General features: G+C 56.5%; 2 protein-coding genes across 2 annotated transcripts in view; both read right to left on the bottom strand.

The window, feature by feature from the left end:
* PLEKHB1 (pleckstrin homology domain containing B1) overlaps positions 1 to 13,289 on the bottom strand; it is a 414,220-nt gene that overhangs the window by 221,582 nt on the left and 179,349 nt on the right. The window lies entirely within an intron of this gene.
* Positions 3,625 to 9,623, bottom strand: RELT (RELT TNF receptor). Its single transcript, XM_049780507.1, has 10 exons — positions 9,556 to 9,623; positions 8,377 to 8,451; positions 8,118 to 8,278; positions 7,858 to 7,937; positions 6,776 to 7,033; positions 5,810 to 5,890; positions 5,501 to 5,582; positions 5,148 to 5,399; positions 4,649 to 4,847; positions 3,625 to 4,524 (listed from the first exon to the last, which is right to left on the bottom strand). Exons 1-10 carry the CDS (start codon positions 9,598 to 9,600, stop codon positions 4,477 to 4,479), a joined length of 1,281 nt encoding a protein of 426 aa, XP_049636464.1. The 5' UTR covers positions 9,601 to 9,623; the 3' UTR covers positions 3,625 to 4,476.

Below are 13,289 nucleotides of genomic sequence, written 5' to 3' on the forward strand. Positions count from 1 at the left end.
GAGTACTGCTGGGTGGACCAAAAAGAAACAAACACATACAAAACTCCAAAAGAACCCAGCATTTAAACCCTCAGAGAATAAAAATGTCTGCCACAGAGACTGGCAGGGGCTTGGCATTTGGAAGGACTGGAGGGAAACTGGGGACATGGATGGAGGGAAATGTGCACTGGTGAAGGGTGTTGGACATTGTATGAGTGAAACTCAGTCATGAACAATTTTGTGACTCATGGTCATTCAGTTAGAAGAATATATGTGTGTGTATATATATGTATATATATGTATATACATATATACACACACATATATATAACAGAACACCAGATGCATTTTTGCGAACACCTAAATTTATCAAAGTCGAGAACAGGTCTATTGAGGGATTAGCTGGCATTACTAGTGCACCTGAGGAAATGTGCTGGAGTTCATCATACAACTTAGTGGCTGAGTCAGTTAAGAGTCACAGACTGGGCCGGAGAGATAGCATGGAGGTAAGGCGTTTGCCTCTCATGCAGGAGGTCATCGGTTCGAATCCCGGCATCCCATATATGGTCCTCCCGTGCCTGCCAGGAGCAATTTCTGAGCCTGGAGCCAGGAATAACCCCTGAGCACTGCCGGGTGTGACCCAAAAACCACAAAAAAAAAAAAAAAAAAAAAAAAAAAAAAAGAGTCACAGACTGGGGAAGCAGTGGCCCTGATAAAGGGTTTTACAGAGGTTAAGTCACTATCTTGCACACAGCTAATCCAGTTTGATCCCAGAGCACCACCGGCGGTTGTTCCTGAACAGAGCCAGAAATAGCCCCTTAGTACTATCAGGTGTGTCCCCACCCACCCCCAAATGTGTATATAAAAAATGTTAAACTGTGGCCAGAGATGGTCCCCCAAGCCAGGAGTGATTTCTGAGCACATAGCCAGGAGTAACCCCTGAGTGTCACCAGGTGTGGTAGAAAAACAAAAAAGTTAAACTTTCTCCCTTGAACCCAAGACCCAGGCCCAGCAACTATCACCTGGTCCATCTTCTACCCCCCCCCACCTCAGATCCCAACTGGGCCTGACCCTCTTCTCACCATTCCCTTGAAACACCATGTCCACTACCCAGAATACACTGGTCCTGACCCTACACAGCCTCAGGCTCATCACCCATCTATTCCTTGTGCTTACGCTCCTCTGCCTTCCACAACACTGCCACTCCTTCCTATACTGCCTGCACAGCCTCCCAGAGACATTCCCTCCTGCCAGTGTGGTACAAATGTGCTTTGCTGTTCCAGACCTTCCTGGGCCTGTGCCACTGATGCAGCAGGGCACCTTGTGCTCTGGTCCAGCCATCCTGATCCATCTTGCAGCCTGCTACTGCGAACACTTCCTGACAGTTCTAAATGATGGCTCCCTTAGACTCCTTTCACCAGCACCTGCAGAGAAGCAGCAATTTCCTTGGGGAACTAGTTCATATTGCTCCACCACCACCCCCATAATGACTAGAGGGAACATCCTGTTCTGCTCCTCTTCCTATTCATTTTGCAAGTTCTAGTGGTCTGAGCCAGGGCCTCACACACAGAGTGAGTGCTTTGCTGTTGAGCCAACACTGCCCACCTTGTCCTAAGTGCTTTAGTGCCTTGCTGCTGAGACAGTGTAACAATATGGGGTTCACAGAAAATTTTAAAATATTTTTTCACATACCAATCATATCCTCCTTTTGTTTGTTTTCTGTTTTTGTTTTTGTTTGGTCACACCCGGCAGCACTCGGGTGACTCCTGGCAGGCTCAGGGGACCATATGGGATGCCAGGTCTCGAACCAATGAACTTCTGCATGAAAGGCAAATGCCTTACCTCCATGCTATCTCTCCGGCCCCCAATCATATCCTTTTATGTACCAAGAATCACACACAAGATTTCCTCAGGTAAAAGACAGTCATGAGTGGAAAGTCTAGCTTTCAGCTTAAACTTCCACCAGAACAGCCTCCAAATCAATATAAATCCTTCTGAATTAATTTTGGCCAAATTCTTTTTTTTTTTTTTTGGTTTTTGGGCCACGCCCGTTTGACACTCAGGGGTTACTCCTGGCTAAGTGCTCAGAAATTGCCCCTGGCTTGGGGGGACCATATGGGACGCCGGGGGATCGAACCGCGGTCCGTTCCTTGGCTAGCGCTTACAAGGCAGACACCTTATCTCTAGCGCCACCTTCCCGGCCCCAATTTTGGCCAAATTCTAAAACCTTTATTGTACAATTTTTTCACCACCACTACCAAATTCAGTCACATGAACTGATGTGGGATCACAACCCAGTTGAAGAAAGGCTTTAGTGGCTCCTTGGCATCCCGGGCATAAAGTTAACTTCCAAGGACTCATAACATTGCCCAGCCCCAACCCTAGTTGTTAGCCCCTAACAGAGAGCCTTGTCTCCAATCAGGCCCCCATAAGTGAGAAGGTTGCTGAGCCAGAGGATGTCACCTTCTTGGCTTTTCCAGGCTGTCTGCATCTGGCTCTGTACCTGCCTTTCCTGCTCAGGCGACACGGTTCCCTTCCACAGCCACAGCCCCTCTGCATCTCATTCACTCTCAGCGTTCCAAGCTGGGCTCTCTACTGGCCCTGGGTATACTTTTGACCTGTGACACACCTTAGTTTGGAATAAGACACCTCTGGAGTTTTAAGGGCAAAATACCCAGTTTTGTTGTTTTGGGGCCCACGCCCAGTGGTGCTCAGGGGTTAGTCCTGGCTCTGCACTCAGAAATCATTCCTAGCATTGCTCAAGGAACCATATAGGATACCAGGAATCTAAAAATTGGGTGTGAATCAGGACAATAGTACAGTAGGTAGGGCATTTGCCTTGCACATAATCTACGAAGATTTGACACTGACTTAAAATATGTTGCTGATGGGTCGGAGTAAGCATAGTGGGTAGGCATTTGCCTTGCATGCTGCCGACCCAGGTTTAATCCCGGCTTCCCATATGGTCCCCAAAGCCTGCCAGGAATGACTTCTGAGTGCAGAACCAGGAGTAACCGCTGAGTGCTGCCAGATGTTGCCTAAAAACAAAACTAAATGTCACAGAAATAACTGAGATTCTGTTCACCCACTTTTTTTATTCCCTCTCCCACCATGCCCCCTTCTCTCTGTTGCCAATGTCAGTGGTGCTGCAGTGCCCAGGAGACACATATAGGACTACCCACGGTATCTTTACATGGTGCTCTCTAGGTCCTGCCCCCATTTTTACACACACCTGGTCAGAGGTGACAGAGTGCCAGAGGTCGCAGACAGCAGAGCTGCCAGATCTCTACTTTGTGCATATGGGACACCAGGGATTCAAACTTTTGACCACGTGCCTGCAGGCAAGTGCTTGGAGCACCTGTGCTGCTCTTCAGGCCCTGCCAGAGGAACATTTTTACTACAATTTGTCTGTTAGAACATTGCCAGTAACACACAATGCTAACCCCCACCAGGCAGCTGTCTCAGTTGAACAAGCTCTGGATGAAGCAAGGAGCCTCTTCCTACATTTCAGCCACTGCCCCCTCCTGCCAAAGAGCAGGCACTGGGGTACTTTGTGATGCCCTAGGGAAGGGCAGAGGGGAAAGAAGTTCATGATGACACTTTCCCACCTTTTATTTAATAAAGAAAGGTATGCAGATGCAAGGATAGGACAATAGCAATATTTTAATAAATAAGAGAAATGGGTGGTATTGGGCCCGTGCCAGCACGGCCCTACATAAATAACCTGGTGCTGAGCAGAGTGGAGAAGGGGGCAAGGCTGGGCAGTCGCCTGCACTGCCCAGGCTGGGGACACACACCCTCACAGCCACAGGAGCCTTGCAGCCCTGTTACACGGTCGTCCCTGAAGTCTCTGAAGCAATCTGAGCTGCCTGCCCAGCTGTCTCTCCTTGGAATGACAGAGGGTGATGGCGGCACATGCATGAGGTCCCTTTGCGGGCAGCCCCATGGTGGCCTGGGGGGAGGGAGCCTGGAAATGGCAAATATGGGACCAAAGCTGCTAACAGGCAGTTGGCAGGAGTCAAGCTCTGTCCGCCACCACCTCTCAGACTGCAAGAGCTGGAATGGCCCCCTTCACTCAGTCAGAAAAGGGGATCCAGTGAAGGAGGGGATGTCTGGAACTGGTACCCAGGGGGTCCCTGCTCATGCCCTGTGAGGCCCCTTCCCTTTGCAGAACCTGCTGGATGAAGTGCTGGCTCCTCTGCTCCTGGCCTTGTACCCAAGCTAGGGGGCCCCTCCTGGCCATCCAAAGCAGCCATCTGGTAGCACAGGTCCCAATCATGGCAGGGTATGAGGTCAGGGGTGTCCCGCAGGGAAGAGTGGGGTGCAGGGTCCAGGGGAGGGCTCTCAACCTGCTCCCACACTGCACCTTCTGTGCCTGCCTGAACAGCCCCTACGGGTCTGTCTACAGAGGCTCTCATGGCTTCTTGGTCCTCACAGGCCTCTCTGGCTCCGGGAATCCTCAGGACCCCAAGGACTGCATGTCCTTGGATGCAGCCATCAAATGACCAGGTTGCTCTCACTTAGCCGGACCACATAGCGGTTCTCCTGGGGGATGAGAAGCAGAAGTCAGAGCTGAGTTAGATTCAAGGCTCCAGGACAAAGTGGCCCTAGGAGCACCCTCCCAGCACCCCCAATGTGTGTCCAGATACCTTCCTGGTCAGGCCCTCACCTCAGCCTTGCTCTCCATGAGGGGCGGCTTCAGCCACTTGGGATGGGCCCCACCTCCCAGCTGTACCCGCTGCTCGGCAGGGAGGCCAAGTTGTGGGGACTCAGGAAGGTTCCCTGGTGGTGGCCCAGCCTCCATGATAGTCTTCACCTCTGACACTGGTGAACTCGTCCGCTGCTCAGGAATCCTGGCCACTCGGAACCTGCAGAAGGGGACCCGACCATCCATCCCTCCATTAGATGGGGTCCCCCAGGTGACGGCGTACCATCTGCTCAGGGACTACACCAGATCACCAAGGAGGCCTCCCACCCAGACAACCTCCACTCTGCTAGACCCCCTACCCAGCCCCTTCAAAGCCGCCAACCCTATGGTGCAGTGGGCAGGCGCTGGGGCACCCCTAGACGCCATGTGAAATAAGAGGCAGCTGCCCACTTGGCATGCCTGTCATTCCCACTTCCCCAGAATTGCATCCTCAGGTCTCCAGACATCAGGGCCCACTCACCTGCCCACAGACAAGATTGTGATCTCGCCCTGGCGTCCTGCCTTGGCCCCACCTTTGGAGGGTCGGCCCACACCAGGGAGGAGTCTAGATGAGGCGGGAGGGGCAGCAGCAGCAGCTTCTGGGGACAACAGCACCTCAGGCCACTTCTGGCTACAGCGGGAGCAGCAGGGGCCAGACAACGAGGCCAGGCCCTGCACGGTGTGTAGGTGGTGGTGGTGCGGGCAGGTGTGCGGCGAGCTGGGGGGCGGCAGCCTGGGAGCAAGGAAAGGAGACGGGTGAGAGGGACACCGGCTAGCACAGGTGCAGCGTCTCCCCCATTCCCTTCCCCATTCCTGCCCAGTAGGGACACTCACTGGGGCATGGGCCCATTATTGCCGGACAGCAGCTGTTTGCTGTGATGGTCCTTCAGCAGCTCCTCCAGGGCCGCAGCGTTCTCTGTGGGGAGCCACCGTGTTAGCCAGACCCAGCCAGGGGGCCCTGGGCCAGCACAGATCCCTAGGCTCTGCTTCCACCACCCTCCCCTCTCAAGGCAAGAACTACGGGAGAAGGCAGGCCTGCCAGCAGGCAGAGAGCCAGGAAGCCACAAGAGACTTTCAGGGAGGTAGAGCAGACGGGTCTGGCCACTGATGGCCCCGTCTTGGGGTGGGGGGCCTGCCCCTCACCTTTCTTCTCTGTGATAAGGCGCACCAGGACCCCGATGGTGTCCTCATTGGGGTCCTCAGCCAAGTAAGCTGGGTTAATCCCTAAGGAAGAGAAGCAGACCGTGAAATACAGGGCCAGTGTGGGAGAGCTCCAGGCTTGCAGCTGGCCTGGCTGTGCCAACAGAGGGCGCCCCAGGCCTTCTCGAGAGTGGGGTTCTGCTCCTGGATGTTGGTGTGTCCTGAGAAGCCCATTATCACTTCCTTTCTCATCTCCCCTCCCTGCATCCACATCCCAAATGCTTAATTTCAGGAATTCCACAATCCAGTCCCAGAAGAATGTGGGGAAGGTGGGAACAGTCAGCCCCTCAATCTTCAGTCTCAGGGCACTCCCCACATTTCCACCTAACTGAGCAAGGCCAAGATCAAAATGTACATGGGAAGGGGCTAAGGGGGGCGGGCATAATGTGACTTAGGCGCCCTCAGATACAAGGAGGCAGCCCAGGGCAGGAAGACCATGAGCCACTTTCCTGCCCCTCTAGATCCACCGGGGGAGCAGGACACACCATCTCTCCCTCTGGTTCCAGGAGTTTGAAAATTCTTCCCCATGGGGTCTACTCCTAGCACAGTGCTCCAGACTCTCTCCTGCAGGTACTGGGGGATGGGAGAGACCAGTGGTACTGAAGACTGAACCTTGGGCTTCTGCAGCAAAGCCTCTCCCACTACCCTCTCTGGCTTTAGGAGTAACTCAAAGTACAGCCAGGAGTGGAAATCAGAGCCTGCACAGCACTGCCCAGGACAGCTGCCCATCAAAATGCCTGACCCAAACCATAAGGCACCTCTGCTGTGCCCAGGGGAGCACAGAGAGCCCCAAGACCAGGCAGGTGAAGGCCGCCCTGCCAGTCCCAGGGCCTTCTCAAGCTTTTGCAGGTCGGGTCCCCTGACCAAGAGGGCAGGGCACGCCTAGCCACCCACTCCCACTGTGCTCACCATTGACACCAGCTCCAGGCCCAGTCGCCACCTCCTTCTGAGCAGTACAGTGGTAGCCCTTGCGTTTGAGCAGGTTGCACACCAGGATGCCCAGCAGGCCCATGAGGCAGAAGATGGGCACAATCGCGATGACTGCATACTGCGTGGCTTTCTCCTCAGCGCTGTCTGCCCGTGTGCCATTCCCGGGCTGCCCCATCTCCTCACTGCCGCTGGCCCCTGGGGCCACCTCCACGCCCCGGCGGGCCCGCTGTACCCGCTCTGCATCCCAGAGGGTGGCGAGGCAGAGAGGAAGATTCAGTGCAGGCACCACTGCAACCTGGAAAGTCAAGGCCGCTCTCCTGCCTTCCTTCCAGCCATGGATGGGTCCCTTGAGCAACCCCCAGCCTAAATTTCCCTATGGCATATGCTGGGGACCCCAGGTCCTACCCAGCTAGCCCATGAGTTCATGGACTTCAAAAGATAAGTATGTGCCCCCATGCCCAGCTGTGGATCTCCTGGAGGAAACAGGCAGGGGACAGGGCCTGAGGCCTCCACCCAAACTGTGGCTGCCTGTTTCCCAAAGTGGGCAATGTATGACATAGGGCACCAAATAATGGCAGAAGCCTATGGTACGGGTAGGGATGCTTTCTGTGTGTTCACTTAAGGAAGGGAGATTTCCATGGGTCACTGAGTGGCTTTTTTTTTCTGGAAAAAGTGGGAACCGCTGAGCTCAGGTTGGGAAGGGCAGTAATAGGGAAGCAAATGATGTCCTACTGCACACATATCCCCTTTTCTAGGGTAGTAAACACCCCAATACCCCCTGGAAGGGCCTAGGCTGCAGTCTTTTTTTTTTTTTTTTTTTTTTTTTTTTTTTGGTTTTTGGGCCACACCCGGCGGTGCTCAGGGGTTACTCCTGGCTAACTGCTCAGAAATAGCTCCTGGCAGGCACGGGGGACCATATGGGACACCGGGATTCGAACCAACCACCTTTGGTCCTGGATCGGCTGCTTGCAAGGCAAACACCGCTGTGCTATCTCTCCGGGCCCTAGGCTGCAGTCTTCCAGCTCCCCTATCCCTAGCTGTCTGAGTCCCCCTGTACTCACCTTCACAGCCGTGTGTGCCCAGAGGTGCCCAGGAACATGGCTGGCAGGGAACACTAGGGGCCTCTGAAGGGACAAACCACCTGTGAGGGGAGAGAATACACTGAGACCCCGAGTGTCCAGGACAGAATGAACCCCTTTCCCCAGCACCTTCGTGACTGTGGGCCCAGTCTTAGTCACAGAAGGGAAACTGAGCCCACTTGGGGGCAGTGAAGGCCAGGACCCCATGATTCAGACCCTGGTACCCCCGCCCTGTGGCTCACCCAGGCCAGCAGGCTCCGCAGATCGTGTCCTGAGTGGCTGTGCCCGCCTGGGCCTCCAGTCTCCCACGAGCACTGCAGCGGGAGTGAGGCTGGCACAATTCAGAGCCTTGTGATGCCGAAAAGGTGCCAGGCGGGCAGGGCTTGCAACGCACACCGGGGGCCTGTGGAGGGAAAGGGGGTGAGCGCAGGCATGGGGAAAGCCCGGCCCTCAGTCCCTCCCTGGGTTGGCGTGAGGCAGGGCAGAGATGGGAGCTCTCACCAGACTGGGCTCCAGTCCCGGTGGGCACTGCCAAGGGGCCAATGCTGTGGGGGTGACCAGAGAGCAGCACAGCAGCTGAAAGAGCAGGAAGAGCTGAAGGGAGGCCTCTGGGGTGGGGAGCAAACCACCATCTACCTCCTGAAACCCCAGGACTAATCAATCCATGAGCACACAGGACCCCCCACCAGGCTTTTGGGTCAAACCTCCAACCCTCATGTTTCGAAGAAAGCCATTGAGGTGGCTATAGTGCCCCCACCATGGAGAGAACTAGGAAGCTTCAAGAAATTGCTAGTAAGGGGGCCAGCGAGGTGGTGCTAGAGGTAAGGTGTCTCTGCCTTGCAAGCACCAGCCAAGGAAGGACCGCGGTTCGATCCCCCGGCGTCCCATATGGTTCCCCCAAGCCAGGAGCAATTTCTGAGCACTTAGCCAGGAGTAACTCCTGAGCATCAAACGGGTACAGCCCCCCAAAAAAAGAAAAAAAAAAGAAATTGCTAGTAAGGTCTAGAAGGACAAAGTTGAAGGCTCGGCTCTGAGTCCCCTCTATTCCACTTGTGGGGAAGAATCCTGGAGGGTCCTGGAGGAGCCGCATCCCCAAACTGCTCCCCTTGCCCACTCCTCCCAGCTCTGATCCCTCCCCCACAGTACATCCCCAGCAGCCTCTGCCTGCCCTCCCCGGCCAAGCCTGCAGCTGGTGCTGCCTATTCTGGGCTGTCAGCTGAGCTGCCCGGACCACATCCTCCTCCATGACCTCCCCCTATTCAGGGCCAGCTCCACACCCCACACTCCTGCACCCCAGGGGGCCCAGCCCAAGGGAAGGGGTTTTTTCTACGTGTACCCCCCACCTATGTGTCTACACCCCGCCCCACGGTGTGAGCTGTTTCCTAAATATCTCTCCTGATGTGGGGAGACCCAGGCCTCATGCTGGGGGAAAGGCATGGGGCAGGGTGGCAGTGGGATGTCACATGGGGGCTCCAGGGATGTTAGGCCCAGATCTGTTAGCTGTAGCTGCCACGTGTGGGGAGTTCAGGGGGCTCTTGCAATGGAGTGCCAGGACCACCCTAAGCCTTATGGGAGACAAGGCAGCAGCCCACTCTGAACAAGTCTTCTACCTTCTGGGGTGTTGGGGGTAGAGGGCTCTAGACTCAGCTCTGAACCCCCAAAGGCCACCCCTTTACTCACCACAAGGAGGCAGGCGAGGGGCCAGAGAGCTGGGTCCTGCTTCATCCTTGGATCCTGGTATGCCACAGCCTAGAGCAGAAAGAGGCACTCAGCAAGGGGGGGGGGACAGCCCCCCAGGGGTTGTTTGCATATGTACCCGGAGCTAGCACTGATCTTCTGCTTCTGTCACAAGTGGCCGTCCCCAAGGCAACTCCCAGACACAGCATCCCCTAGGGGCCCTCACACCCCAAAAGATCTGCAGCACGCCCCGGCCTGCCTACCTACCCCAGATGTGGGGTTGAGGCTGAACCTGAGCCCCAGATCCCACCCCACACACACATAAAGGGGAAGGGTTGAGGTGAGGCAAGAGGGGCAGAAAGGGGGTGCTGATGTCTTCCCGAGGAGGAGGGTACCTCAGCCAACGACCACCTGCAGCCCCTGAACTCCAGGGACCACCCAGGCACTGCCCACGTGTCCAGCACAGCCCCGCCCCCCCCCCAGAGTCACACAGGAGCCCTCCCCCTCTCTGGGGCACCAACTTCCCACTGGAAGAGAAGCTCGGGTGGAAACTGATCCTCTGGGGCCGGGGTGCGCCTTACACGGCCGAAGGGGGAGGGGATGGTCACACCATCCTCGGGACTCTCCAGGTCACTGGCAGTGGCCCTGGGCCTCAAGCCAGTTCAGGGGAAAACCTGGGACAGGAGAAGGTCGGGCCAGCGGGTGGGGTAAAGGCCAGGAGGGCCTGGCAGACGGCGCCCAACAGGTGGCACCCGCACTCCCTGGACCTTCCAGTCACCCCAAAAGGCCTCCCTTCACTACCCCCAGCCCATCTCCGGACACCTGAGTGGGGCCTCCAGCTCGCAGGTCCTTACAGAGGGCCCAGATCAGCCGAGGAATAGATGCTCCTCTATAGACTCGGGCTTCTGGGCGGAAACCCAGGGCCGGAGGCACAGATTCAAAGCCACGAGGGCCACTGGGGTGCACTCAGACACGCGCCGCTGGATGCCCCGACGCCTTCTAATTATGTGCCTTCTAATTACCCCAAACTGGCACTTACTCCTGTCTGGCCACCCCATCTCTGCCACAGCGGCTTCAGCACCCCCACTCCACCCAAGACGGGCCTGAAGACCTGCCGGCTCAGCAGCTGGGGAGCCCCTGCACCTCTGTGCTCCCCGGAAGTCTTCTTCCAGCTTTCCTCCACAATTAGCCGGTGGTGTACACAGGCTTGTTGAAGAGTCTGAGAGGCCTTTGCCCATCCCTTCACCCCATAAACTGTAAGCTCAATGGCTGGTGTCTCTGGAGGACTTCCTGGAGGAAGGGCTGTAGATTCCCCAGAGGGTAGCACCCACAGCAGGGCGCCTTCTCTCCAGCCCCATTCCAGCAGGGGCATTCCCACCCTACACAGTGCAGAAGAAAATCAGCCCTGAGCCCCTGTCTCCCAGGTCCTGTGAGGAGCCCTTGGGGCTCAGTCTCCTCATCTGTAGGATGGGGCCACACCCGCCAGCAGCCTAGAGGATGAAGTAAGCGCCCGAGGCCTCTCCTGCTCAGGCCCCCACCCTCCTATGTAATTAGTATTTGTCTACTGGCTTGTTTATGGGGGGAAATCAGACAGCAGGAGGCGGGGCAATCTGTCTCCTTCCCCCTCCTCAGCGTCTGGAGCGGGAGCTTCCTGAGACGTGGGGGCCTTCCTCACACTCAGCCCCCCCCCCCTCCAAGCATCCCAAACAATGAGAGCCAGAAATTCCCTGGAAGGAAGCCAGGCACAAGGTCCAGATGGGAGGTAGGAGGCAGGGGCACCCAAGGAGGTGTACCCCGAGGCCCCAGAGAAAGAGGAAGCTGCACCCCCACCCCGTCCATAGTTCCTCTTTCCCAGAACTGAAGCAGATTATTCCCCCCCCACACACACACCATTATACTCTCTCCAGCTCTCCCCACAGAACCCCAATGTTCCCCATTGGCCCCAATGCCCAGTACACCCCCAACCAGCCCTATTCATGGTTCTGGGGTCTCAACACTAAATCTGCTCCCCCACTGTCTCCCACTCCACCACTAGGAGCTGTCCCTGAACCCCGACACACACCCTCCCCCATGCTACCTGCTTCCAGAAACCTCTCTGGCCACCTGATCAACACCTGCTCTCCTTTGGGAGCAAGAGACACTCACACCCCACCTTGCGTACTAGAATTTGTCTGATGGGACCCCCAGCAGTGTCTATGGGTGGAAACTGGGCTGAGGTCAGGGCCCTGAAATACACCCTTCCTGGGGCAAGGGTACAGCTTCTGCTTGGGAACAGTTAGAGGGCCAGAAGTTGGGGTGTAGAAGGGGGGGCTGAAACCACTCTGCTATGGCCCCACAAAGGGCTATGTGGGGAGATAGGGGCTCAAAGAGGGGACTTGGCAGAGAGGAGCCCTCGCCTACTGTGCCTCAGTTTCCCTGTGTGTAAGCAAGGGGGGAATCCTGCCCTTGGCAAGCAGGTATAGACTATCAGCAGCTGATAACTTCAGTGTGATGCTTGGCACTGAGCCCAGCCCACAGGGGGCACACACTAGAGTGGTGAGGCTGGGGGGGTTGCTGTGAGCTGGGGTACCACACTCCAGAGCTCCCAGAGCTCTGGAGCATATGGGAGAGGGGGGAATATGTAGCAGGTATCTCAGTGGGCTTTCAGGGTTGGGGACCTGCTATGAGGTCCTGGCATAAGGGGACCAGCCTTCCTGTGGCCCTGCCAGCAGGTTGAGGGGTGCAACCCTCCCAGTGGCCACCAGTGGCTGGGGTTGCCGGGAAACAGCTGGACACGGGCCTCCTGGGTGGGAGGAAGACGGGGCTGCGGCGAGAATCCAGGTTAGCAGGAGCTGCCGTTCCCTGGCAACGGGGGCTGAAGTAGGGCAGTGCCCGCAGTGGGTGGCCTGGCACCTCCTCCCCACCTCCAGGAGAGGGACCCTCCTTCCCTTAGGTCCTGGGAGAGGCAGGCCCATGTCTCTCACACCTGGGTAAACTGAGGCCACAGAAAGTCACCTGTGCGGGTCTGACTGTTGCCCCTCAACCTGGAGCCAGGCTTTGAGTAACTACAAATGGCAGAGGCTGAGAAGGTGGGGGAAACTATAGCTCAATGAGGGGGCCCCTGGACAGAATCCAAGCCTGGGGTCCTGAACTCAGCTGCACCTGCACCCTGACACCACCACAGCTGTGCTAGCACTCCAGAAGACTGTCATTGGCAAGGAGGGGAAGGGATCTGGGGTTGTCACCTCCATCGGGTGGCTGAGGGACTGGGGCCTACCGAAGAGCAGAGCTGAAAATCAGGACCAGCCAGTGAGGGGGCCCTGGCCCACCTTGCTGCAGCCATGACAGCCTGGGAGAGGACCCACAGTGCAGTTTCCTGGCTCCCTCCAGGACTTTGTCTTGGAACCCCGAGTCCAGCATGGCACAGGGGAGGTAGGCAGGTAGGTAGGGGCCAAAGGGCTAAATGGCCCTTGAGGCAAAGAAAAGGGCTGAGGTGGCCAGATGAATCCCCAACTCGTGCCACTCCCCCAGGATATGTACCCACAAACCTCACCAAGGCATCTGTGCTGCTGGGTCTCCGACCCAACTCTGGCTTCACAAGGGAGAAAGAATCCCTGAGAAGCTGAGCAGGAATAAATGCCCTCCCCCCCCCCCCCACACACACACACACTAGAATCCTCAAAGAAGACAAGGCTCAGGTGCAGGTACCTCCGGAGCTCCACATGCTCTGTCCTTCCCAAATGTCTCCCCTGTTCCAA

Source organism: Suncus etruscus, chromosome 9 (genome assembly GCF_024139225.1).
Source record: "Suncus etruscus isolate mSunEtr1 chromosome 9, mSunEtr1.pri.cur, whole genome shotgun sequence".
Taxonomy (NCBI): Eukaryota; Metazoa; Chordata; class Mammalia; order Eulipotyphla; family Soricidae; genus Suncus; species Suncus etruscus.